Source organism: Camelina sativa, chromosome 17 (genome assembly GCF_030686135.1).
Source record: "Camelina sativa cultivar CO46 ecotype springtype chromosome 17, ASM3068613v1".
Lineage (NCBI taxonomy): Eukaryota > Viridiplantae > Streptophyta > Magnoliopsida > Brassicales > Brassicaceae > Camelina > Camelina sativa.
Genome location: NC_141896.1, coordinates 39,746,452 through 39,772,368, shown reverse-complemented (window position 1 = coordinate 39,772,368; position 25,917 = coordinate 39,746,452). Strand labels below are relative to the sequence as shown.

The 25,917-nt window shown below is 34.8% G+C and overlaps 3 protein-coding genes, 1 long non-coding RNA gene and 2 pseudogenes across 10 annotated transcripts; 2 read left to right on the top strand and 4 right to left on the bottom strand.

The window, feature by feature from the left end:
* The first annotated feature begins 114 nt into the window (after positions 1-114).
* LOC104758851 (putative WD repeat-containing protein C2A9.03) lies at positions 115-3,423 on the top strand. 3 transcript variants are annotated; one of them, XM_087494475.1, is made up of 10 exons: positions 115-386; positions 661-839; positions 948-1,115; positions 1,224-1,310; positions 1,516-1,650; positions 1,744-1,854; positions 1,952-2,043; positions 2,134-2,239; positions 2,448-2,534; positions 2,611-3,423. In XM_087494475.1, exons 2-10 carry the CDS (start codon positions 696-698, stop codon positions 3,022-3,024), a joined length of 1,344 nt encoding a protein of 447 aa, XP_087350601.1. In that variant the 5' UTR covers positions 115-386; positions 661-695; the 3' UTR covers positions 3,025-3,423. The 3 variants fall into 3 exon arrangements, with proteins under 3 accessions (XP_087350601.1, XP_087350600.1, XP_087350602.1); XM_087494474.1 differs by having other exon boundaries at positions 134-386; positions 680-839; XM_087494476.1 differs by having other exon boundaries at positions 146-405; positions 680-839.
* Positions 3,424-3,710: 287 nt separating this feature from the next.
* On the top strand, positions 3,711-4,336 carry LOC104778438 (photosystem I reaction center subunit V, chloroplastic). Its single transcript, XM_010502884.3, has one exon. It carries the CDS (start codon positions 3,752-3,754, stop codon positions 4,238-4,240), a length of 489 nt encoding a protein of 162 aa, XP_010501186.2. The 5' UTR covers positions 3,711-3,751; the 3' UTR covers positions 4,241-4,336.
* Positions 4,337-4,375: 39 nt separating this feature from the next.
* Positions 4,376-6,260, bottom strand: LOC147924920 (putative F-box/FBD/LRR-repeat protein At4g00315; annotated as a pseudogene). Its single transcript, XR_015586431.1, has 3 exons — positions 5,314-6,260; positions 5,095-5,235; positions 4,376-5,001 (listed from the first exon to the last, which is right to left on the bottom strand). The product of XR_015586431.1 is annotated as a putative F-box/FBD/LRR-repeat protein At4g00315 (transcript).
* Positions 6,261-9,317: 3,057 nt separating this feature from the next.
* Positions 9,318-12,446, bottom strand: LOC104758849 (putative high mobility group B protein 11). 3 transcript variants are annotated; one of them, XM_010481805.3, is made up of 5 exons: positions 11,977-12,446; positions 11,079-11,157; positions 10,818-10,983; positions 10,369-10,682; positions 9,318-10,231 (listed from the first exon to the last, which is right to left on the bottom strand). In XM_010481805.3, exons 1-5 carry the CDS (start codon positions 12,210-12,212, stop codon positions 9,452-9,454), a joined length of 1,575 nt encoding a protein of 524 aa, XP_010480107.1. In that variant the 5' UTR covers positions 12,213-12,446; the 3' UTR covers positions 9,318-9,451. The 3 variants fall into 3 exon arrangements, with proteins under 3 accessions (XP_010480107.1, XP_087350598.1, XP_087350599.1); XM_087494472.1 differs by lacking the exon at positions 11,977-12,446 and adding an exon at positions 11,448-11,595; XM_087494473.1 differs by lacking the exon at positions 11,977-12,446 and adding an exon at positions 11,405-11,529.
* A 9,807-nt stretch (positions 12,447-22,253) lies between these two features.
* Positions 22,254-23,839, bottom strand: LOC104758848 (uncharacterized). 2 transcript variants are annotated; one of them, XR_015587660.1, is made up of 5 exons: positions 23,455-23,838; positions 23,065-23,240; positions 22,685-22,820; positions 22,548-22,604; positions 22,254-22,434 (listed from the first exon to the last, which is right to left on the bottom strand). It is a non-coding gene; the product is annotated as an uncharacterized LOC104758848 (long non-coding RNA). The 2 variants fall into 2 exon arrangements; XR_762780.3 differs by having other exon boundaries at positions 22,685-23,240; positions 23,455-23,839.
* Positions 23,840-25,091: 1,252 nt separating this feature from the next.
* Positions 25,092-25,750, bottom strand: LOC104758847 (PRA1 family protein G1 pseudogene; annotated as a pseudogene).
* Between the last annotated feature and the right edge of the window lie 167 nt (positions 25,751-25,917).

The following is a 25,917-nucleotide window of genomic DNA, read 5'->3' as shown; positions in this document are numbered from 1 at the left end:
TAATGGAATGATATATGGCGACACATACGAAAGCAATGAGATAAAGACAAAAACAGCCCTCGTAATCAGAACCACTGTATAGGAATTATACAAGGGTAAAACCGTCAACTAAGTGTAAGATGTGTGTTTTTTTAACAAAATAATAGAGGAAAAAAATTGAGACCGTCCTTTTCCACTGTGAAGCCCCCCCCAAGATAAAATAAAAATTTCGCTATTCCTCTCTCTCTCTCTCTCTTGTTCTCCGTTCGTGTTCTGAACTCGCTCTCAATCGATCCGATGATATTTTTATGAGACTCGAAACTTAAATTAGGATTCATATATTATTCCCCTGGATTCCGCTGAAAAACTCCGTTTTTAATTGCACCAAATTGCTTCGCCTTCGCCAGGTGAATCTATCGATCCTAGGTTTTCTCCGCCTTTGATTTTTCTTTTTTTTTTTTCTGAGTTTTTGGAATCGATTTTACGGCTGTTAGGGTTTGTGATTTGAAGTTATTTGTTATTGGTTTCGTTTCTTCTCCCTCTGCAATTATGTCGGTAGTTTTAGGTTTCTCTGGGAATATTCTTCAGTTGGAGTTTTTTTTGTTACAAACTGTAGCTTGTGTGGTCCATGGCTTTCAGATTTCATTAATAAAACTGTGCTGTTTCGGGATATTGATGCAGGGTGCCTTTTTTTTTTTAGTTTATCAACTGAAGAAATGTCCAATTACCAAGGGGACGATGCTGAGTTCATGGAAGATGAAGATAGTGAAATGGAAGATGTTGATGATGATTTCGATGAGGATTTTCGTGGCGATGATTTGGCTGAATCCGATTCCGATGTCGACGAGTTTGACTACTCTGTATGTTTTCCTCCCCTTTGTATCATCAAGTCTTTTACCGAAATGATTGTTTTTAAATGTATATAGCTATAATAATAACTCTGTTTTGTTGGTTTTTTTGGTTCTCAGAATAATAAAATAGCTGATACTTCAGCTGACCAAGCCCGTAAAGGGAAAGACATCCAGGGGATTCCTTGGGACAGGCTTAGTATTACGAGAGAGAAATACAGACAAACTAGACTAGAACAGTATAAAAATTATGAAAATGTTCCTAATTCTGGTGAATCCTCTGGGAAAGTAAGTCCTTCTTCCATTTCAGCTTTGTTGTCAACTTGTTCCATTTATATTCACTTGAAAGATCAGGGAAAGATACATATATGAATCCTTTTTGTTTGCTCAACACAGGAATGCATGGTCACAGAGAAAGGGGCTGTTTTTTATGATTTCTGGCGGAATACTAGATCTATCAAATCAAGTATTCTTCATTTCCAGGTTCATATCATTGAAGCACTATCTTCCTTTTTTCTTTTTTTCTTTTTTTCTGTCGATGTTCTTTTTGGTAATTGAATACGCATATCATGTGTTTTGGTAATGAGGGTGTACAAATTTTTACAACTGTCTGCCTAAGTTAAAAGATATGGCTAAAAAGCTTTTCTGTGGACGTCTAATTGAAAGTTTTTGCTTTGTATTGTGTAAGTTGAGGAATTTGGTTTGGGCAACTTCTAAGCACGATGTCTACCTTATGTCACAATATTTGGTGAGCCACTATTCTACTTTGACATCCGGAAAGCATGAAGTTCTCAATGTTCAAGGTCATGTTTCCCCATCTGAGGTTAGTTTCTTCCAGAATGATAAAAATGTTCTTCTTTAAATACGTACATCAGTTAATGGTGGTTCTTTTGTTCTTTTTATTGTGTGGGTGCAGAAACATCCTGGAAGTTTGTTGGAGGGATTTACAAAGACTCAAGTGAGTACACTTGCAGTGAGAGATAAATTTCTAGTTGCAGGCGGATTTCAAGGAGAACTTATATGCAAGGTAAGTTCTATGGTTTCTACGATTCATGGATTTCACACAACGATTACACACAATCTAATCAAGGGTCTTCATCTGTTTCCATATTGATTTGATGCAGCATCTTGATAGACCTGGTGTGAGCTTTTGTTCACGTACAACTTATGATGACAATGCTATAACCAATGCTATTGAGATTTATAACAAACCCAGGTATTTGCACGCCTTTTGCTTCAGATTTTTTTTTGCCAACTTGTGCAACTTACAGCTTCTAACTGACCTTTTGGCGCCTGTCTGTTGCAGTGGGGCGCTTCATTTCACTGCCTCAAATAATGATTGTGGAGTCAGAGATTTTGATATGGAGAGATACCAGCTTGTTAACCATTTTCGCTTTCCTTGGCCGGTGAATGTAAGTCCCTACGTGTTTCTTGATCTTTTGGTTTTAGCTTTGGTATAAGTTGACCTGTAGGCTTTAGCACTTGTGGTAGTAAGTTTCAGTAACAGTTACTTGCGGAATCTGTTATCTCCTTTTACATTACGAAATTGTAAAATGTAGTTGTACACAGGAATCATTTTACGAGAGGGTTTTTTTTTTTTTTTGTTTATTGATTTGACAGCACACATCTTTAAGTCCTGATGGTAAATTATTGACGATTGTGGGAGACAACCCAGAAGGCCTTCTGGTAGACCCCAACACAGGAAAGGTAGAGATACAATCTCTGTGTTCAAAGTATCCCTGAATATATTTGCTTCTCTAACTCAGTTTTGAATATCCGACAGACGCTGGGAACGGTGTCAGGACATTTGGACTTTTCCTTTGCATCGGCATGGCACCCAGATGGGGTTACTTTCTCCACGGGTAACCAGGACAAGACCTGCCGGGTTTGGGACATTCGCAACCTGTCAAAATCTGTTGCTGTCTTGAGGGGTAACCTTGGAGCAATCCGATCCATCCGCTACACGTCCGATGGGAAATACATGGCCATGGCTGAGCCGGCTGACTTTGTCCATGTGTACGATGTCTCAAAAGGGTATGAAACGGAGCAAGAGATTGACTTCTTTGGGGAGATCTCCGGAATATCCTTTAGCCCTGACACAGAAGCGCTCTTCATTGGCGTTTGGGACCGCACTTACGGAAGTCTAATTGAGTATGCCCGGCACCACAACTACTCCTACCTTGATTCATTACTATAATCATCCGACATACCAGAGGAATAAAAAGAGCCTATACATATGTGCTGCGCACTCTCCTGTCGCTTTGTTAAACTGAGAAACCTGAGAACGGAAAAAAACATAAACTCAAGTCGATCTCTAATGGTGTAAATGATGTGTTGTGCAAGTGGTATTAGGACAGAGAGCCGATTTAGTTAGTTGATTTTCATTTATCTCGAGTGTTCAAGTTCATGTATGTGTGTACATAAGTGTTGAGATTCGGCGAGTTTGCATCAAGTCTCAACTCTTGGCAAGAGACAACATGGGTCAAGTCTGTGGCTTGTTCTTATCTGGCTACGGTCACTTGTATGAACTCAATTTCAGAGTTGATTCTACCATTTGTTGGGTCGATTATATAATATTTCAGAATAATTTTGTTTTCTTCTCTGATACTTGGCTTGTGCGTATGTAGGTTGTGAACAACAAAATCAGACTCAATAAAAACATTAAGATCTTATAAGTAAAACCTTTTAAACAGCAGGGGGTCGAACGCAATTATTTGACTGAAAATCTCATAATCCAGAAAGAACCAACGAGAGAATGCCACATCATCCATCCGTAATCGTATCCTCACAAACAAAATCTGCATCTGCGTCTTCTCCTTTGCATCCCAGAAGCCAAAACAGATCACTCAAAAAGATCATAAATCCAAAACCACTCATTTCTCTTTCACTCAAAAAAAAATTCATAGAGAAGAAACAGCAGCAAAATGGCTACAAGCGCATCAGCTTTGCTCTCACCAACCACATTCTCAACTGCAATCTCTCAGAAGAACCCTAACTCCATCTCATTCCATGGCCTTCGTCCTCTCCGTCTCGGTGGCTCCTCCTCCTCCGCCTTTCCCAAACTATCAACCACAGCCGGAAGAAAATCCTCCTCCGCCGTTGTGAGAGCTGAGCTTAGCCCTTCCGTGGTCATAAGCCTCAGCACAGGTCTCTCCCTCTTCCTTGGCCGTTTCGTCTTCTTCAACTTCCAGAGAGAGAACGTTGCGAAACAGGGCTTACCGGAGCAGAACGGGAAGACCCACTTCGAAGCTGGAGATGATCGTGCAAAAGAATACGTCAGCCTCTTGAAATCGAACGATCCGATTGGATTCAACATCGTTGATGTTCTTGCTTGGGGTTCTATTGGACACATCGTTGCTTACTACATCTTGGCTACTTCCAGCAATGGATACGACCCTAGCTTCTTCGGCTGATTCATTCAATATCTCTCTTTTATCTTTCTCTCGTATATGTATATGGTTGACTTGTTTCGCAAGCTATCTAATCTATTCCCTATCTCTGTTTCTCCATATTCCTCTGTTGTTGCTCTTGTCTAAGACTTGTCCCTCTTTTTGCAACTGTTTTATTTCGCCATTTACAAAGATGGGTTTGCAAAGTTTTTACAAAGAACATATACAACGCAAAAAGAGATTAAGATTACATTTTCATTTAGGCTCAAGATTTCGATTTAGTCATCGTTTTTAAATTGTTCGTGAAGCTAGTTTGAAACCTTAAGAGTCTAGATGTAAATCTGAGAAGAAATCCCTTCAAGTATGCAAAAAAAAAAACAAAACAAAAAGAAGCCTTTAAGTTTAGATCAAGTTATGGCTGCAAAACAAAAACCATTGTAATACGGAGGGTAGTAGTGTCTGTAGAAAAGCAAGTCTGAATCCTTATGAGTCACATTCTTCAGTAAATAGGAGTTGGCATGTTGCTGAACCTCGAAAAGAAAGTGACAACTCCTGGATCATCTCATCTCTTGTTTCGTGAGAATAGTCTGGCGAAAACAAGATTGTGGCAGTCTTCAAGCAGCGAGCATTTCTCAAGATATATTTCGCCACATCCATCTGGTTCCGCAACCCAAAATATCAATCCACCTGAACGTTTCCACACTCGACAACAAACATCTAGGAACTCTGTTGTTCAATTGTCTGTCCCAATTATTGGGTAGATCCGAAAGCCTATCTGGCTCATGCTGAGATCAAACATGAGAAGATCTGGGTTATAACAGTATATATAGTAAAGTAAACCCAACAGAATATGTCTCTAACGAAAAAAAAAAACTTACATATATCAGATTGGCTTCGATCTCTCGTAAATTAGGAGAATCCTTGAGTAACCGAGCAAGTAAAATTGACCAACTTGAATCACATGGACATATCCTCAAATGTTCAAGTTGGTTGAAGACAATACCCTCTTGATAAAAAGCCTGCAACACATGATAAACAAAAAGATTCAACCTCAAGAAAACAAGATTGATAGAGATACGGATGGAAACAGATTATACCTCTTCGGTGTAGACTCCTAAGCATAAGTAAAGCCGCTTAACAGATGTGATTTTCGTAAAAAACTTTTTGATATTTTGGAATGTCAATACAAAATTAGCCACCTCCAACTTAGGCATATCTCCAAAAGAGTAGGAGAATCGAGGACTATCACTGTCACTCTCATCATCACTATCACTCTCTAGTCTTTCATCGCTGACTTCCAGATACTTCAGAGAAGGTGTATCAATCATAATCCCATCAAGATAACAAGAACTAGACATCCTTAGAGTTAGTCTCTGCAATGACTTGACAATTACTCTTAATATTCCCAAGTTGTCGATGTTATCTCGTTCCACAAATAGATTCTCAAGGACAGGGCAATTGGAAAGAAGTCGGTGAAGAGTGTTTTCAGCAGAGTAAGTCACACGTCGAAGGGACAATGTTTTGAGAGAGGGGAGACATACCATACGATGAACTTCCACGAGAACCTCGTCCTCCAGTTTCAAGATCACAAGCGATTTGCTGACAAGCTACTAGGCAGTTTAGTTTTACGCCTCGCAAAAGAAGAAAGCTCAAGACTTAACTCAAGGACGCAGAAATGCAATGCAACTGAAAGCCATTTTTCGATATCTTCAGGTTTGATTGATCCAACTGCTCCATTGCTAAACTTGAGACGTAAGCTTTCGATGATCGGAGCTTGATGTAAAGGCAGATTCAAATCGATAAATCTCTGCAAACTCCGGCCTTGAGACACTGAATAGTCACTATAACCGTAGTCCAGCTTAGGCAGCCACATCCAAAGAAACTCCCACCGCTTCGATAAAAGACTTGTGCTTGCAGCATCTTTTGTTGGAAGAAATGATAGTACCTTCACGAGCACATCATCAGGCAACTGACTGATCTTGTCCATATCTTCACAATCTCCACGTTTCTTTTCCTTGGTTAAATTATAACTAAAAAATTCATTTATCCTTAGACACAAACACCAACTTGGAATCTGTCCGAGTAACCAAGAAAAACAGTGAACACAAGAAGAAAGAGTATAGACAAGAAATAATAGAGAAGAAACAAGTACGCTTCTCTAGGACCAGCTCTAAAAGATCTCTATTAATTGCCATGCCTAGGGAAAACGAACAAATTTGTTCTCTTAGTTTTTTTTTTAATAAAGAAAACTGTGCAATCAACAAAAATGTCATGGGAAATGCTCACTAAAACATTTACTGCGCATGATAATTGGTACTGTCCCATTCATGTAAATCTTGAATAAAAACATACATATCTTACCTACAAGGGTTCACATGTTCTTTATAGAAAGGGTTCACATGTTCTTTATATTCTATAAGCCTACTTGAAATCGCTAAAACTTTTCATGTAAAAAACTCTTGGACACGAACTGTTTTATATTTGGAAAAATGTTTGCCAGCTACGCCAAGTATTGGCCAACACATAGCCACACATACAAACAATATAAATGTTTTGTTAGCTACATGAACTATTGTCATTACATAAGGACATGCATAAACAAACATGAGTTATGTGTACAACACCATAACCATCTAATTCCGATGATTTGTTTGCCGGAATCCGGTGTTGACCGGTATTGACCGGCATTGACCAATGTTGACCGGTATTGACCAAAAAATTAAAAAATTTATTTATTTTTTACAAAAAACAAAAGTTTAAAAAAAACAAAAGTTTAAAAAAATTACATAACTTTACTAAAAATTATATAATAAATTTTTACTACAAAATAATACAACAAATATACATTTTCCTTTTATAAATTCAAAATTTGGTTTTTAATTTTATACCATATCATTTGTATACCCTATTATATTTTATTATGTAGCATGCTATTAAATATTTTTATATAACAAGTATATAAAAATAATGGTAAATCAAAGGTTATATAGCAAGGTACAATATACTTTAACAAAAAAAAACAAATTAGACTCAATTATAAAAAGTCTATGAACATTTTTAAGCCAAAAGATTTTAAGAAAAAATTATATGTCTCATCATTTGTTATATATCATATTATATTTGTTATATAAAAGGAAATTTTTGTATATAACAAAATTTTACTACAAAGTATTATAACAAATATACATTTTCCTTTTGTATATAACAAATATAATATGGTACATAACAAATATACATTTCCCTTTTGTATATAATAAATATAATATGGTATAAAATTTAAAACTAACTTTTGAATTTACAAAAGGAAAATGTATATATGTTATACTATTTTGTAGTAAAATTTTATTATATAATCTTTTAGTAAAGTTATGTAATTATTTTGTTGATTTTTATTGTTTATGAAAAAAAAAAAATTGGTCAACGTCGGTCAATATCGGTCAACGCCGGATTCCGGCAAACAAATCATCGGAATTAGATGGTTATGGTGTTGTACACATAACTCATGTTTGTTTATGCATGTTCTTATATAATGACAATAGTTCATGTAGCTAACAAAACATTTATATTGTTTGTATGTGTGGCGATGTGTTGGCCTATACTTGACGTAGCTGGCAATCATTTTTCCTTTATATTTCTATGTAAACATTTCTATGTCCGATTAGCTCCGGGGCGGAGGCAGCTTAGTGCTTAGAGTCATAAGGGTCAATTGACCCTGGTGAATTTATAAAATTAGGTGAAATATTAGGAAAAACATCAAATTGATCCCTATAAAAAAATTTAATAACACAACTAACCCCTTGAATATTCAATTTTTTTTTTACCCTGATAAACTGAATTCCTAGCTCCGCCACTGGTTTAGCTTCCTCTATAGACTATAGGTAATCACGTTCCCTAACTTAGTACTTAATAGATGGAGTGTTGGTGTTAAAAAGTAATCAAATACATAAGCTCACCTCAATTTCCCCGCGAAGAGGTTTAGGTTGGAGAGATGACTCTTGGTAAGCAACAAATGTCAATTCAGGTTTGGGATTGTGGTGTTGTAACGAGGATGATTTTACTGTTGGGAGCAAAATGTCTTAATTAGACGCAGCTCTTCCCTCCTTCATTTCGGAACTAGAAACATTGTTATGGCCATGGAGAGTATCCTTTCTAGAGGTATTGATTGGCAGAGCTTGGAGACAGATTGTACAGAACTAGTCGCGGTGTAACCCTTTGAAGATTGGCCGACGTTCTCCAACCTCTCGATGACTTCTATTTGCTTTGAGATTCTTTTCCGCCCTTTACCCTGTTGAAGATTCCTCGTTTATATCACTCGATCTTCCAAATCGCTAATTTAAGAAATGGTTTGGACTACCAATTTTGAAATTCTTTTCTAATTAATGTTTGGTTGACCAGAAAAAAGAAGTATACGGATGTGATCTCGCTTGCCTTCTAATTGTGTGAAATTTGTAAAACACAACATACTCTTCTGTCCATAAAATTCATCATATTTTTCTATAACTTTAGGGGAGGTTTAATTTTCCCCAACGTCCATTTGAGAAGTAAAGAAATTTAAGACATACTATAAGACTGTTTTTTTTTTTTTTAATAACATGGCATCATTATAAGCATTATATGACAGTTTGGGATTTTTTTAAAAATACATAACGATTTGATTCACAAAGATATAGTTAAAGTAGACATATTTGATATTATTAGATTTAAAGATATTCAACTACTTTTAGATACGATAAAAAAATAGAATTTGTAACAAAAAAAAATCAAAACTATGAATATATTTAGTATGAATTATTTAGTCATACAATATATAACAAGTAAGCGGTTATGCTTATAGAAAGCCTTTTCTAATGTTAAAAAAGAAATGTAGATGCCTATACTGCCTACGTAACCCACAAGAAAGTTGGTTTAATTTATATACAATCATCAATCATGCTACTTTGAGAAACGGCATGTCTCAAGGTAGTTGGTGTGTTCAAATTTGGAGTCTAGACTTATAGAGGATCAACAATATTGTTAGGACGAGCTAACTCAACTCTTGAAGCACAATGTTTGACATTTTAGATTGCAAAATTATAGTAATAAAGGTAAAAATAGAACAAAATAAAACAAAAGTTCTCATAACAGAAATAGTTGAATGAAAAAGTTGCATATTGCCAGTTCTACAACTTATTATTAAAGACGGAAGTTCTCATAAAGTTCCAACAAATAAATAAGACAACAATAGAGAAATTAACACTACTCACTTGCCTCATCCACAGTCTCCGATGCACTTGCACTTGCAGCTGCATCAGTCGCAGCTACAATTTCCATTGCATCAGTCACAGCTACAGTTTCCGCTGCATCAGTCGCAGCTACAGTTTCCGCTGCATCGGTCTCAGCTACAGTTTTTGCTGCATCGGTCTCAGCTACAATTTCCATTGGATCAGTCACAACTACAGTTTCCGCTGCATCAGTCGCAGCTACAGTTTCCGCTGCATCGGTCTCAGCTACAGCTTTTGCTGCATTGGTCTCAGCTACAATTTCCATTGCATCAGTCACAGCTATAGTTTCCGCTGCATCAGTCTCAGCTACAATTTCCATTGCATCAGTCTCAGCTACAGCTTCCGCTGCATCGGTCTCAGCTACAGCTTTCACTGCATCGGTATCAGCTACAGTTTCCGCAGCATTGGTCTCAGCTACAGCTTCCGCAGCATTGGTCGCAGCTACAGTTTCCGCTGCATCAGTCTCAGCTACAATTTCCATTGCATCAGTCTCAGCTACAGCTTCCGCTGCATCGGTATCAGCTACAGTTTCCGCAGCATCGGTCTCAGCAACAGCTTCCGCAGCATTGGTCGCAGCTACAGTTTCCGCTGCATTGACGGCAGCTACAGTTTCTGTTGCATTGGTCTCAGCTACAGTTTCCACTGCATCAGTCGCAGCTACAATTTTCGCCGCATAAGAATACTTTGAAGCTTTGTCCTGTGACAACTCCATCTTGTACCTCTCCTTATCCTTAAGAAATATCTCTTGATAAACCTGGTTAAATATAATAAACCAAATCCATTAAATCTCATTCGAGAAAAATGGAACTTCAAAACGTTGTTTAATATAGAAATCCTCATTTTTATTTTTAAAGCTTAAGATAGAGTTTAAATAAGTTTTTATGTGTTTACCTTTTTATCAGATTCAGAGAGATTCTTCCACATTTCCGCAATTTCCTTGGTGAAAGGTCCCTTTCGTCCACCGCCCTCAGCTTTAATCCTCACGTGTTGCTCGGCAAAGAAGAAGTTATAACTGCTTCTTGGGAACTTAGGTCGTCCATGAGATGACTTGGCTCTCTTATTCCTATGAGTTGTAGGATCCTCTTGAGAAGAAGTGTGGAATATCACTCCTTTGAACTCTTTTGAGCCCATCTTCATGGTTACCAGGTAACCGCTTCCGAACTTCTCATCAATCCTCCCAGTAACCACGGCGCCAGGTTTCATTTCTTGATTGTATATATGAATGAAATTCAGAAAGCAAATCTCAAACACTCACAAATTCAGATAAAAGAAGAGAACCTAAAGAAACATATTAATTGGACTATAAAATACAAAATTTAAACATTGAAATTTTTAAGTACCCATGCCATTGCCCTGAAATGTAGAGCGCGGAGCTTGGAAGTACGCATGCTCAAACTGAAGGAGCGTTTTACGATAATTAGTCTTTAAAACATGTGCTGCATTTGTTACTGCTGTCTTAAACTTAAATACTTCAATCACTTCTTTGCATCTGCGATTGTTGATCACCTAGAATCAAATATGATATAATTATTATTAAACATATAAATTGTATAAATTATTTTAATAAAACAAAGATAGCTTCAAAAGGAATAATTTGTTACCTCTTCAAGACCACCACGAGATGTGACCTCAATGAACAGCCGATGCAGATCGAGACGTTTTCCTTCCACAACAGGAATCCTTGACAAAAGCCAAAAATATCAGAAATATTCCATGATCAACTGAAATCTTATTCAAGAAAATAAATCAATTAAAGCATATACAATGAACATATTAAAAGAGGATAAAAGCAATTTCCATTTCCCAACACCTTTAAAACAATATTGCATTAACGGTATCCCCCCCAAAAAAAAAAACATTCTTAAACCTATTCATGGATTAGCATTTCAAAATTTTCTGAAAAAAAAAAAAATGATATCTGACTAACAGATTAAGAACAAACTAGATCCAGTTCCATAAGCCACACATACTTCCTTGCTTTAACGATTCCCAAACCTAATGAGTTTTGCTTCAATCTCGCCAAATAAATTTTATCAAGCCGTTAAATTTTGTACAACAAGATTTATTGTTTTGTTTTTTTTTAACAACAAAAGATCAGTTCATATGAACAAATAACATGAGTAATTGTTGACCCAGAAAAACAAACAATAAGATTTATTATTTTTCAAAAATAATTATTGGGCCAAGGCCCATTTATAATTTGTTTTCATCGCTTTTGGATTTTTCGTATAGAAAAATCACCACCCTACGAGGGTTTTTCGAACATAGGGAATCACGTCTTTCTATTCCTTTCGAAAGACCATGTCTACGCCACTCGACCAAGCAACACTTAGTATACAAGTCATTTATAACCCATCACACACGGGATTGCGAACAAAATTGCTTGAAGTGTATACTAGGGGTTTAACATTCACAATCATAATTTGTAAACCAGTAATTTCATCACAAAATGTATAATCTAAACAAAAAATTTCATATAAGGAAAAAAGAAAAACTCACTTAAGTTCTCCACCAGAAGATTGGAAAAAATCTCGGAGCGTATCCCAGAAAAGTTCAGAATTTTGGACAAAATCCTCATACGTAGATGTACGAGAGGAACTGCCTTTCTCTAAAGTAGAAAATCCATTAGCTGTAACCACTTCAATTTGTGATTTACCTGTCGACATCAGTTCCTTTTGGGTGTTTTTGTTTGAGAGGTAGAAATAGTGTTCAACTTTCAGAGATAAAATGAGCATTTAAGCATAATTTTTTTATATAATCTTCTTCTTATCCGGAGTTAGGGGATATACAATTGTCCTTCTGTCTACACCACATAAAAATACATTACATTTCTTTCCCTTTTCTACATAGTCCACACGTTAATTAATTTTAATTTACAGCTTATAGCATAATATTGAAATAATTGTATCGGTTTTTGGAAAATGTTTTAAATGCAATATTAAGAGAATAAGATTTTATTAAAGTTAAAATATTAAGTAAAGTGAACATTTTTTGCTTTAGTATTCAAATAAAATAAATTGGCCATTATTGATTTTTGGTTATATCGTAGTTGATTTGTGGAGAGAGAAATTGCAATGAAAAAGTTTGTAACTGAATTTATTTCTCAAATAAAATAGATTTTTCTATTAAAATATGATCAAAAACTTTTTGGTCAAAACTTTTTCAATGTACAAATAGTCAATTAAAACATGGAATTTAGAGAGTAAATTTTGCCAAATAATTATTTGAGGAGCAATTATGAAATGCTCTAAGAAATCAGACTCTGCAAAAGTTGGTCATATATTTTCCCATTGAATTTGTTTAAATTAATCATATATATAAAAGTAAGGTTTCGATATAATTTTTTACTAGTCCATTTGGTATTTAATTTTTAAAACATAATATTTATCCTTCATTAAGAGTAAAAATATAAGTTGAGCTTCACACTAATAAAATCTTTTAAATATAATAATAAAAAATCTTTTAAATATAAGAAAACATATATAATATTGTTATTTCTCAGGAAATGTTTCATGGTCAAATACTAATCGGCGGTGTAAATCGGATTTTCTGGCCTTTAAGACGGATATGAGTAAAGCTTATGATCGTGTGGAATGGTCGTTCATGGAAGCGGTCCTCACGCAGTTGGGTTTTGATGGTCAATGGATTACGTGGATTATGTGGTGTGTCAGTTCAGTCTCTTATCAAGTCCTTCTTAATGGTCAACCTCATTGTTGATACCACGATAATCCGTCCCGGGTTATGTAATTGGATCCGGGTTAAAGGACATGGGCCGAAGCGAGTTATTTGGGCTGGCCCACTAAACTCAACCAAGGAGAAGTGAAGGAGAAGCGATGCGACGATGCAAAGTCGCCTGGGAGCTCGGGAGTCGACCGTAGATTCTATCGGGTCAAACATATTAAATTAAGAACGGAATTAACGGGATGAATTGATTCGGTTAAATATAATTAAATGTAATAAAGCAATATAAGTACGGGGGAGAGGATTGTAATGGGGGATCAAAAAATTATTTTACATGCAATAATACACAAAGTTTACTTGGAAATAGCGATAAACACTCATTCAGTTCGGAACTAAAACAATGGTAAGTGTCCCCACACGTACATCACTCCGGGAAGAGAAAAGACGTTTTTGGGTCTCACACTTATGGTTCTGTTCTTCTAGAATAGGGTTTACGCTAAGGGAATCCTCTGTCTCCGTATTTGTTTATTCTTTGTACGGTGGTTTTGATTGCTAGTACTAAAAAGGCTGAGCGGGAAGAAAAGATTATGGGAATCATGTTAACTCAGGATTGCCCCCAAGTTTCTTATCTGTTATTCGCAGATGATAGTCTCTTCTTTTGTAAAACAGAGGAGAAAGAGTGTAAGACAATTATGGATATTATTGGCAGTTATGTTAAAGCCTCGAGACAAGAGGTCAATCTTGAGAAATCCTCTATTTTGTTTAGGAAGAAAATCCCGAACCATACTAGAGAGCATCTTAAACCCGTCATTGGTATTACTAAAGAAAGGGGTTGGGCTCTTACTTGGGTATCCCTAAAAGCCTTGAGGGTTCTCGTAATAAGGTGTTCAGCTATGTTAATGAGAAATGAAGTGATCGGGTGAATGGTTGGTCGGAAAAATATTTATCTAGTGGTGGGAAAGAAATTATGATTAAATCTGTGGCTTTGGCTCTTCCAACTCATGTCATGTCATGTTTTAAACTTCCCCATAATTTGATGTCTAAGTTAACAAGTGCTAAATCAAATTTTTGGTGGAGGTCAGTTGAGAAGGAACAGATTTTACATTGGGTGGCCTTGGAAAAGCTGTGTGATGAAAACTGTGATGGAGGTTAGGGGGTTTTGAGCTTTGGATAAATTCAACTAGGCCTGGGCAAACGGTTCAAACCGAAAGAACCGAACCGAGAAAACTGATTTTTTCGGTTTCGGTTTTTGTTCATTTAGGAAATGATAACCGATCGGCGAAAATATAATTAGAGTTCGGTTCATGGTTCGGTTTGGTTCGGTAGGTGATAACTGATTGTCAGTTGGTGATGACAACAGCGCAACTTTGGTGTTTTTCTCTTTTTTCTGAAAACCCTAAATTTAAATGGGTTTGGGTTTGTAAATTGGTCCAGGGCCATTATGTTGTTAGATGTTTTTGACCTTTTTATCATTGGTCCATTATTTTTACCAAACTTTTTTCAGGTTATTTCGGCAGGATTTTAGGTAACTGGAACGTCAAAAAGTCAAATAAATCGAACCGATTAAACAATGTGATGCTTGCTAAACAGTATTGGCGTTTGATTCAATTCTCAATTTCTTTATTTTCCCAGGTGATGCAGGTTCGTTATTTTATGAACAAACGTCCTTTGATGGCTAAAAATCCACACTATCCGTCTTTTGGTTGGCGGAGTATTTTTTTGGTTAAGAGCTTAGTAGAGAGTGGTGCAAGGTGGGTGGTGGGAACGGATTATAACATTTCGGTATGGCGAGATCCTTAGATTCCTGATCAACATCCTCTTCCAGCAAATGGGAAGGGTAGACTTTTGCATCTGAATATAATGGTTAATCATTTAATTAATCTTGTCACTAGGGAGTGACATTTACCTATCTTTCAGAAGTTTATGGACCCAGAGAATATTCAGATTATACGTAGTATGGCTATCAACAAGTCTTATAAGCCGGATCGTTTGGTTTGGCATTATTTAAAATCCAGGAAATATTCGCTGAAGTCTGTTATAGTTTAGCAAGGGATATGGTTCTAGAGGTTGAGTGTGGTCCAACTTGTACTGACTTACGAGCCCATGCATGGAAACTACATGTTCCATCTAAAATTAAGCATTTCTTTTGGCAAATAGCATGTGGTACTCTCCTAGTGATAGAATGATTAGCTCATCGTGTTGTTCAGTGTGGTACCCGGTGTAAACGTTGTGAGTCTGCATGTGAAACAATTAACCATGCTCATTTCGAATGCCCACACTCGGCTCAAGTTTCGGAACCCAGAGGGTTTTCCTTACTCTTCATTGTTTTCAAATTTGGATTGTATCTATTGGAGAGGGACGCCTCAATCAAAGGATACACATTCTCTCCTCTAGTTACCTTGGATTTTATGGTCGATCTGGAAAGATAGAATCAAAAAAGTTTTTCAAGGCACGCAGCTTGTGTCTGTTGAAGTAATTAATCAGGCTATCACTGAAAAAATATTATGGGAGGAGGCACAGTCTCAGATTGAGGTGTCTTCTGGTTTAGGTATACCAGATTCCTTGGATCATGCGGGGAGTCAGGGACAGGGTCCCTATTGTCAATTTGATGGTTCCTGGAAAGCCACATATCCTAATTCCGGTTTGGGATGGTGGTGTTATGCTGGTGATGCTGGGACTTTGTTGTTGGGAGCTAGATGCCTTAAACGAAGTCTTTCCCCGCTTCACTCGGGGTTGGAGGTCCTGATTTGGGCCATGGAGAGTATCCCTTTCATCAGCGACTTTTGTCAGAGATTCGAGATGGATTGTGCATAACTAATCGTGATGATTCAAGCCCAGACGACTGGCCAGCATTCTCGAATCTTCTAGATGATTTCCACCTTCTTTGGGCGTCCTTTCCTCTGTTCTCTCTGTCTAAGATTTCTCGCTCATCAAATCAACAGGCGAATTGCCTCGCCCGGTCTTCTCGTTCTCTTCTCTATGATATTTCTTTTGAAAAGTTTTTCCTCTGGTTTTGGGTTACCACTCCTGGAGTTAATTTCAAATTATTGTTTGGTTGACAAAAAAAAAATCTTTTAAATAATCATTAGTTTCTAAAAAAAATCATTCACTTTCTCTCTCTAATTAATTGTGGATGAAAATTGCTAATTTTTTGTATTGTTAACTAATCAAACTTAAAAAACTGAGATTTTTATATTATACCATATTATTTATTTTTAAGTTTTGTAGGTATTTAGAAAAAAAAAATAAGATTTAATTTTATGATTCTCCTATCATCTTTCTTTGATTTTATTTATAAACTAGTATTTGACCCGTGAATACACACGAATTATTATTTGTGATCAAATAATATATATATATATACATATTAATTTGTAATAAGTAATATATTTTTAAGTAGTTTACAATATAATTTATTGGTTGAATATTAACAAAGGTGTTAAAAGTAAATGTATTTTGTGAAGTGATCTTAGTGCAGTGGCAAATGGTAAATTCTTAATGCACAATGCACCATCACACCAGAGATCAAGTCCCGCTCCCTACGAATGTACCTTCAAATGTAAGAATTTGGCTAATGGACCGGTATGTTGTGGTCCAATTGTTGTTAAAAAAAAAAAGTAAATGTATTTTTGGTTCTATAACTTTAGGCTTATAATCAATTCAAAGTTGAAAAAGTTAAAATATATATTAAATAAAGTCATTTTTCATAGCAACGTTAAAATGAGAAAATAAAGTTGGCAATTTTGTTGAGCAAATCAGAAAAGAAAAGACCCAACAACTATTATGCTTAGCCTTCCAATTTTCCATCATCCCAACAACTATTATGCACATATTATTTTAATTTCTAAAATATATTTTTACTGTTATTAATACTCTTATATATAAATGGATAGAATAAGATTCGTATGATTTTAATAAAAATAAGCAACTAAACAATACTACACGAATTGTAAGTACATAATTGACCATTTTTTATGTGTTTATCTTTTCAAAAATACAAACACTGCTCTTAAAAAGAATTTTAGTTGCTCTTTTCTGGGCAAATTTTAGTTGCCTTTTACTACTTCCCAAAATTTAGAGATTCAATTGAATAAAGATTCAATTCAGAGATTTAGGCCCTGATTGGTGATGACTTTTAAGACTTTAAAATCATTTAAAAGTCTTAAAAGCATTTTATTTGCCAATCAAACTTTAATGACTTTTTTATTTTTTAAAGTTTCTACAACCATTTTAATTTTTTCCTTCTTTTTTTTCTTTCTTTTTTTAAAGCTTCAAAATGATCATTAAAACTTTTAAAACTAACAAATTTACAAAACTTTTTTTTTCTTTCTCCATCATAATTAAAAACTTTATATAATTTTATATATATTTTAATACAAACATTTTCTTATAAATTAATTATCAGTATTTTTTTCTTTTTCTTTTGATATCCACTTCTCTTCACAAATTTATTATTTTTATCATCACTTTTGTATTTTCTTATAATTTTGTTTTTAATAAAATTACAGTCACAGTTTTAAAAGTTTATTGTTTAACAATCAGATTTTAACAGTTAAAGTATCTACAGCCAAAGTCTCTACAGCCAAATTTTATACAGCCAAATTTTTACAGTCAAAGTCTCTACAGCCACAAATAACAGTCGTTACCAATCGGGGCTTAATTAAAACTCTCTTCTTCCTCAAGCGGCCAAAAGAGATTTAAACGAGAGGAACACTAAAAAAAATCTGAAGTCCTAAAAGAAGACAAAATAGCAAGATTCTTCTAACTTTTATTTTTGTTAACGCCTCAGCTTCCGATTCTTTCTCAGTCTTTCTCTCCTTTCTTTTTCCTCTAAGAGTTGAAGTTCTCTTTCATCTTTCTCCCTTGCGATTCTTGCACTGCATTTAAACAATTCCACATGAATCGTTAAAGAATATCAAACAAACAAATTCCACATGTACCTTCATCTCTCTTCCTTTTGGATATCTTCAAAGCCTGCTTTCATGTTTATGTCATCATCGTCATACCTAGAAAAACGCTTGCTGGGTCTGAAATGGAAACATAAAACCCATATAAGTATTACGAGACATATTATTAATGGATTTGAGAGTAGGAAGAGCAGTACTTACAACAAATGTCTAAGCATGTTGAAAGCTTCTTCATCCTCTAAACTTATTGCAGCCTCTTGGGCGCTGGTTTACTCATCATCTGTACATATTACTTGAAAAATTAGTGTCCTGCTAGAGAAAATACATAAGAGAGAGATGTGAAAGATCATGATCATGATCATGATACCTGGTGTTTCGAGTTAGGCACTGATTGTTTTGGTATCATTCGGGGTGGTGATGTCACGTGAAACTGATAGAATAGGAATACTGTAATATTCCAATTATGTCCTTATGTAAACCTAATACACTTGTATATATACTGCTGAATCAATACAATAGGATACGAGGTGAATTACTAAGTTACATGGTATCAGAGCCTAGGAGCAGAGAAATAATAGATGAAAGGAGGGAGGCGGCAGTTTAAAAAAATAGGGTTTTTTTTTTAGGGTGGCTCTGACTGGGCGGGTTGTCTTTCGACCCGGCGCTCCACCTCCGGCTATTGCATTTTTCATGGTGACAATCTCATCTCATGGTCTTCCAAACGGCAATACACGGTTTCAAGATCAAGTGCTGAAGCGGAGTATAGAGGTGTGGCCAATGTGGTCGCTGAAACTGTGTGTCTACGCAACTTAGTCCTTGAGCTTCATTGTCCCCTTACCACCACCACTCTTGTCTACTGCAACAATGTCAGCGCCGTCTATCTCTCCTCCAACCCGGTGCAACATCAACGTACGAAGCATGTGGAAATCAATATCCACTTTGTACGCGAGCGGATTGCTCTCGGTCACATCCGTGTTCTTCACATACCTTCGTCAAGTCAATATGTTGACATCTTTACAAAAGGTCTTCACACACCCCTATTCATGGAGTTCAAGTCCAGTCTCGGCGTCATAAACAATCAGGCTTCGACTGCGGGGGAGTGATAGAATAGGAATATTGTAATATTCCAATTATGTCCTTATGTAAACCTAATACACTTGTATATATACTGCTGGATCAATACAATAGGACACAAGGTGAATTACCAAGTTACAGAAACTTTCTCTTTTCTATTACCGTTGTCTATGATCCGATGACATTGGTCTTGATGAGGACTGTCTCTGAGCATTTTGAATAGAACCTTTGACGAACAGGCTGCAAAGGACCAAAGAAAAAAGGAAATGTTAGTGAAAGCTTGATTTTGATATATATATTGATTTGAAGGTCAGTTGATGAAAGAGTTTGAGATGTTTTTTAGACGATCGTGGCAACAAAGAATTGAGATCGTGGGGAACCTTTAATTTTGTTCAGTTTTTTTTTTTTTTTAATCTTTTTCCAATCGTCGGGGTAAATGATTTTTTTGTTTGTTTTTGTTTAAATTAGAAGAAGAAAAAAATATTATGTGGCAAAACCTAATTGGCCAGGTGACTTGTGTTTTATATTATAAAGGATTATTTAAAATTTTTACATAATACATATGATTACTAATATGTATTTTTGCATATGTTTTGATTTGAATTTTAAAATGAATATATGTTACTCAATTTTAAAAAAAAATATGGATTCAATGTTTCACATGGGCGGGTTTGTAAAATTAAAGTTTCGATGGATAATAAAGGAATAAGTTTTATTTCCTCATAATTAAAATATTATTTCTTTCACAAAAATATTTGATTGCTCGGTATAATTGTTTTTAAAGCTTTTGATTTCACTTCATATGATTTTATAGGAAATATATATAATTTCTAATTTGTTATTTTCAAAATATTTTAGATTTTAATCTTAACTAATACTTTAGGTTTGTGTTACTTTATATGAACAACAATTAAATATTTGAATATCATAATAAATTTTTCATTTTTATCATTAATAATAATTTTTTTACCTTAAATGGTCAAAAATACAAATGAATTTTTTTTTTAAGGTGAACAATTGAAAACAAATAAATGCAAGAGATATGTATGTTTGATTATATTTAAACAAGTTATATATTTTAGTTTTGTATAGTATGAATAAATAAAAATGTAAAAAATGCTATTGACATTTAAATTTTTTTGTTCTGTTTTTTTTTATATAATGATTAATTAACATAACATTTTACACAACAACCCATGCATATATGTGTAGGATATTACCGTAGTATATGCCAAGATGGAGCAAACATATTTGGTTTTACACAATGAATATTATGGTTATTCTTATTCCTAATTATGGGAAAAAAAACTGATCAATAGAATGTAACAAACCAAACCGAACCAAAATGGGTATACTACTAGAGTACTAGAATAGATAGTAAAATTTAAGAACCGAAACCGAAATAACCCGATCAAAGCTGAACCACAATTTTAAGAGCACCAAATGGATATAAAACTCAAAATCAAAAATAATCCAAAATACCAAACTGATATCGAATGAAACTTTATAAAAAAAACCCTAACAGATTAAAGTCGAACTTCAAATGATCCGAAAACTGAAAATGTCGAACGGATTACAAACCTAATATATGAATGCTATAAAGACTATTTATTCGTGTAAATAATGGTTTCTTTACATAATACTAGGTTTTGAATCCACGCTACGCGTGGGTTTATTTGATATATTTTGGTAAAAGTTATATATGATTGACGACAGTTATAAAATATTATCTTATAGAAAATTTAAATTTCTATTAAGGCAAAACTTTTATTTCAGATACACAATTAGAAAAAATATATATATAAATCAGTTGTGTTAAAAAATCAAATTTAATCAAAAGAATCATGAATTTAACTGGACGTCCATGCAAGACGGATTGAACATTCAAATTGGTGACCTTGCATATCCTAAACCATTTCTTTGACCATCAGACAAACGAAAATGTTAGAATCATGAATTAATCTTGTTTCTCATATTTAATTGACCGTCACCATCTATGTCTTCGTGTTTTATTCACTGTTTACTTACTATTCATATCCTTTCTCGTTATTTTCATTGTCAAATTTTCATGATAATTGTCATCATTACTTTTATCCCGGTTCTTTGTTATACTCTTCTTCTTTCTCTTCCTCATCAGCTTCCTCACATTCTTCCACTGAATAATCATTTAAAACCATTTTTTTAGAATACCAAAAAACTTGTTAACCCATCAAACTCCAAGACAAAAATCATTGCCTATTTTCTCATAAAATTTCATGGATCAGCAGTCATCACATACACTCAATTATTGATACTTTCACCTATATAATTATTCGGTTTTAGATCCACATGCATTTAAACTTCTTGAACCAAAATCTTTTACTACAAAATTGCAAATTACTTGCAGAGAAAGTAATATGAATACATATATAGCTAATAAAATTGTGTTTGTCGCTGATCCTTTTTCTTTAAACCTCAAAAATTAACTCAAAGAACATCAAATCAAGGTCTTGCAACGTCAATCCTTCTTCCTTAGATCCAAAAATTAAAACAAATTACTGAAACAATATCAAATCGCCTATAAAGTCATACACAAAAACATGTTTTACAGTTCATAAGAGATGTAAAGCACAAAAAAGAGATAAATGATAGTTAAACTTTTGATAGAGTTTGAATATTTTTAATATTTTAAACTTTAAAAAATGTTAATCAGTGACATATTGAATCCCGATAGGTTGTTTAAAATCCTATGTGGACGGCTTAAAGAGCTTATAGCTCCAACTTTTATTAGTATATATAATTATAATATTTTTAAATTTGGATGCCTGATAAATCAAGGTTTCTTCTCATTCGTAGTTGGAAGACTATTAGTCTTTTTTATAATGGTTCACAGCCATTGTCTAAAAATTTTCTAGCCGATGTGGGACGTTGTACATAAACTTATTTATAATTGTTTTAATATAGAAATTTTACATAATTTCAAAAATGTTAAGTATTGAGATGTCTGATCCCGATTGGTTATTTAAAAAAAAAATCTGAATATACAAAATTCTGGAAAATTTTAAAATGTTAATTAGTGACATGTTTAATCCCTATTGGTTGTTTTAAATTCCAAGTGGACGTCTTAAGAAGCTTCTAGCTCCTATTCTGGTTGTTTTGCAGTTTCATCATCGTCTTCAGTCCTTTGTTTTTGATCATATTAAATCAAACAGAGAAAAAAAAAAAAAAAACAGAAACTAAAGCATGTATCATCCAAAGCCAGGATCAGCAGGAGCCATCTCAAAAGCCATCTTATAAGCACTGATGTGAAAAGTATCTGCAACAATCTCAGAACCAAAAGTTACTATAGTGGAGATAAGAAGCAAAAGGTTTGTTTTGATTTAAGTTATACAAGTGAAAAAAACAAGAAATATGGGCAGTGGCATCTACCTTGAAATAAATGAAGGGGTAGAGAAAACAACTTGCATCGTAGCTGCCAAGTAGCAACTGGCAAAGGAAATGAAATGGGCATAAGACATCAACAAGGAAATGAAATCCCTGAAAACAAATATCATCACAAAGAGTACCTGTTCCAAAGATTGACAAGTCGTCCGGTTATCCAGGTCCAAAAACTGGTACCAATTCTTTTCCACTCTCTTGTATACGGTTCCAATCAAAATTTGTATTTTGATCAAGTTCTCTTTCGGCAGTTGTCATTTCAGTCTGTGAACATTAGTACCAAACATCCCAAGAAACTTAAAAATTATTCAGATGAAAGCTGTTCTATCAGTATAGGATATCTTTTAGCAAAGAAGATGATCAGGCAGTATAAACTGGAAAACAAAGACAGGTGAACTATAAAACCTATGCTTTGAGAAATGAAAGCTCTTAACTTAAGATGAACATGCAGCGCAAGGAATAGTGAGAAGCAAAAAAAAAATTATCTTTGGCTAGATGAATTTCTCACTGATTGTGAAGTTGTGTCCACAACAACCATCACTTTCCTCCCACTCTCAACTTGAACTGCTCCTTCACCATTCTTATAAGCTTCCTCTGCTTTCAGATTCTTACTATGCTTTGAACCGTTCTTTCTTGAACCAGAAGCACTTCCTTCATCTAATGATTTGCTCGACGATGATCCTCCTTTGAATGATTATCAGTGCCATAACATGAGAATCAAAAGTTAATAACTCTAAAGCCCTAAGCCCTAACAGAGATGAAGTTACAGATCATGCCTATAAACCTAGGAGCCTAGGACTCAGAAAGAAAGAAAAAAAAGGTTAAAGAACACGAAAAAAACTCCCAAAATACGCAGATCCGATGAATAAGTAAGGTAAAAGAAGAACTTAAGGTTTACCTTGAGCTTCTAACCAAACAAGACAGTCGATTACACAGAAGAATACATGAAAGACGATTCCTTCTCACTGGATGAGTAAAAGAAACAAAGAGAAGATAGTCAAATCCAATCGAGATACTACAAAACCAAATCCAGAGATTTTCAATCAGAAACATGAGAAGTGAAGGAACAAAGGGAATCACGCTCTCAAATTCCAAATCAAACACTAGTAGAGAAAGAAAAGAGAGGGAGAGAAAGAAAAAAGAAAAGAAATCCCTGACAAAAGTGTAGTATTGTGTTTCTTTGTATCTGAGAACCAAAGTACGTTCAAATCCAAATTAACACAAAATCTAATGGATATTGAATAACCCTAGATTTTAATGGATTTTTAAAAATACACTATTCAATAACACTGGATTTCTAAATCTATCAGATTCTTTTAAAATCTACAATTCAATAACACCACCTTAGTATAGATTTTTTTATATCAAAAAATTACTATTGTAATGTATCCAAAACTAGTACGAAGCCCGGACTACGTCCGGAAAAAAACATAATTCAATAAAATTTTAATGTTAATTTGTTTTGAGAACATTAGTGTGCTTAATTAGAAATCAACACATTCGATAAAAAAATTTAGATGAAAAGCACTCACCATTTTAAACCGGGAATGAAGTCTTCAAAAAAAACTTGGATTTGTGGCTAAAGTTGTTGCATGTTGTGCTTGTGTGGCTTGGTTTTCTTTCAACTGTAATTTTACCAAATCAAACAGTCAAAATCGTTAATATATAGAAAGCACTTGAGTTTACGTTTAAAACTATGACATCAATTGTTAACTGAAAAAAAAAAGGAAGAACTAAATGAGAATTGATAACCTTGGGTAGGTCACAAACGATATAGATATTATCGATTTGATTTGTGTTAGAGTTTTCGTTTCTAAATATGTTTCACACGGAACCTGAAAACAAAACCATGTCTCTTCTCACAGTTAGTTTCTTAAACACTTTTTCAAGACCAAATTAATAATGGACAAAATGATGTAATAAGAACGAAATTATAATCATTTACAAAGTTTAAAGTAAAATGATGTTAAAACGAAACCAAGAGACATGCAAAATATGCAAAACCAAGAGACATGCAAATTAAATCTCGGAAATACAAACTTGATACCTTAGTTGGAATCATAAAAGTTATCTTTGTTCTCTTAGCCATAAATGATCTCTAAGGAAAAGGGAGAGCGAGATGAATTCTGGTTTTAGAGGAGAAAACGGACAAAAATAATAATACTATAAGAATTGTTAATCTGCCATGGCGGCATGGAGTAAAACTGGTGGAAGAAAAAGTAACTGATTAACCCGAAGGTGAGAAATTTAGAACTGGTAATTAAATAAAGCGTTTAGAAGATGGAACAATATATAGATTAGCAAGAAACGGTTGCAAGACATGGGGACTATATTTTTTTTGAGACGGCGAGAAAGAAGGCAAAGGTTTAGGGATTATATATATTTTTTTATTATTTGCTTTCACATTAGTTAGATTTAATTATCTTTTTTAAAAAATGTTAGTATATCGTTTATAAAGGATATCGTTGTAAGGTCTTACGTCATTACTTCATCTCATGATTCGGTAGACGATTAGAAAACAAAAAACAGGACAAAACAGAAATAGTACTAAAAATGAAAGCATGACCGGGACATGCGAAAACGAATAACGTAATAAACATAAGCGTAACATTGTCAGCTCCAATGAAGAAAAGAGGAAGGAACAACAACATCTTTTTCTTGTACAAAAAGGTCGTCTGAATTCCGTACGACGGCGTGGACCAAACAAAGCAGGAAGCTCGCAGCGATGCCAAGGACCAGACTTTGGAGGCAGTTTGCGAACCACAATGCCGAAAGCGAGCCAAGGATCAACCCGAGGGCGATCACACGGTCGTTAATATGTCGACCGCACAAGACCAATGGATGGTCTCGATAGAAATATAGAAGCAGCCACATGATTGCAAAGGAGGCAACGGTGAGAAGAGAAGTCGGATCACCGATCAAGAAGAGTGTGACCGAAGCTGCTGTTAATAGAAAGTAGTTAACCGAAAAATGGCGGAGGTTGAGTTTAACGCGCGAAACAGCGGAGGAGAAAGAGACCGGACGGTCGATGTAACCTAATGCTAGGAATTCAGACCACCATGGACGGTAGCTAGAAACAGAAGCTATTAGATTATGCATCGACATGGAGATGACATCAACGGCAGAGAGACTTGTCCCCTCCACCGTGATTGGAAGAGTCTCCACCGGTGCTAACATTGCCGAACGTCACTGTTGAGTTCTCTAGTCAACCAATTTAAACCGAAATTAAAATGTTTTCAAGTATTGATTAATACATATTTTAAGCAAACTTAAAAAAAGTGGTTCCCACGTTGGCAACGTTATGGGCTGGGCCAGCTTGATTTAAGAGCCCATCTAATTCGGGTCGGATCCTCTTCAGACG

Coding starts and splice junctions, on each gene's coding strand:
- LOC104758851 (XM_087494475.1), top strand. CDS start 696: ATGTCCAATTACCAAGGGGACGATGCTGAGTTCATGGAAGATGAAGAT. Junction 1,311..1,515: donor CAAGTATTCTTCATTTCCAG/GTTCATATCATT, acceptor GTATTGTGTAAG/TTGAGGAATTTGGTTTGGGC. Junction 2,044..2,133: donor GAGATTTATAACAAACCCAG/GTATTTGCACGC, acceptor TGTCTGTTGCAG/TGGGGCGCTTCATTTCACTG.
- LOC104778438 (XM_010502884.3), top strand. CDS start 3,752: ATGGCTACAAGCGCATCAGCTTTGCTCTCACCAACCACATTCTCAACT.
- LOC104758849 (XM_010481805.3), bottom strand. CDS start 12,212: ATGCTCATTTTATCTCTGAAAGTTGAACACTATTTCTACCTCTCAAAC. Junction 11,158..11,976: donor TCTTCTGGTGGAGAACTTAA/GTGAGTTTTTCT, acceptor GCTTTTGTCAAG/GATTCCTGTTGTGGAAGGAA. Junction 10,232..10,368: donor TCTCTGAATCTGATAAAAAG/GTAAACACATAA, acceptor ATATTTAACCAG/GTTTATCAAGAGATATTTCT.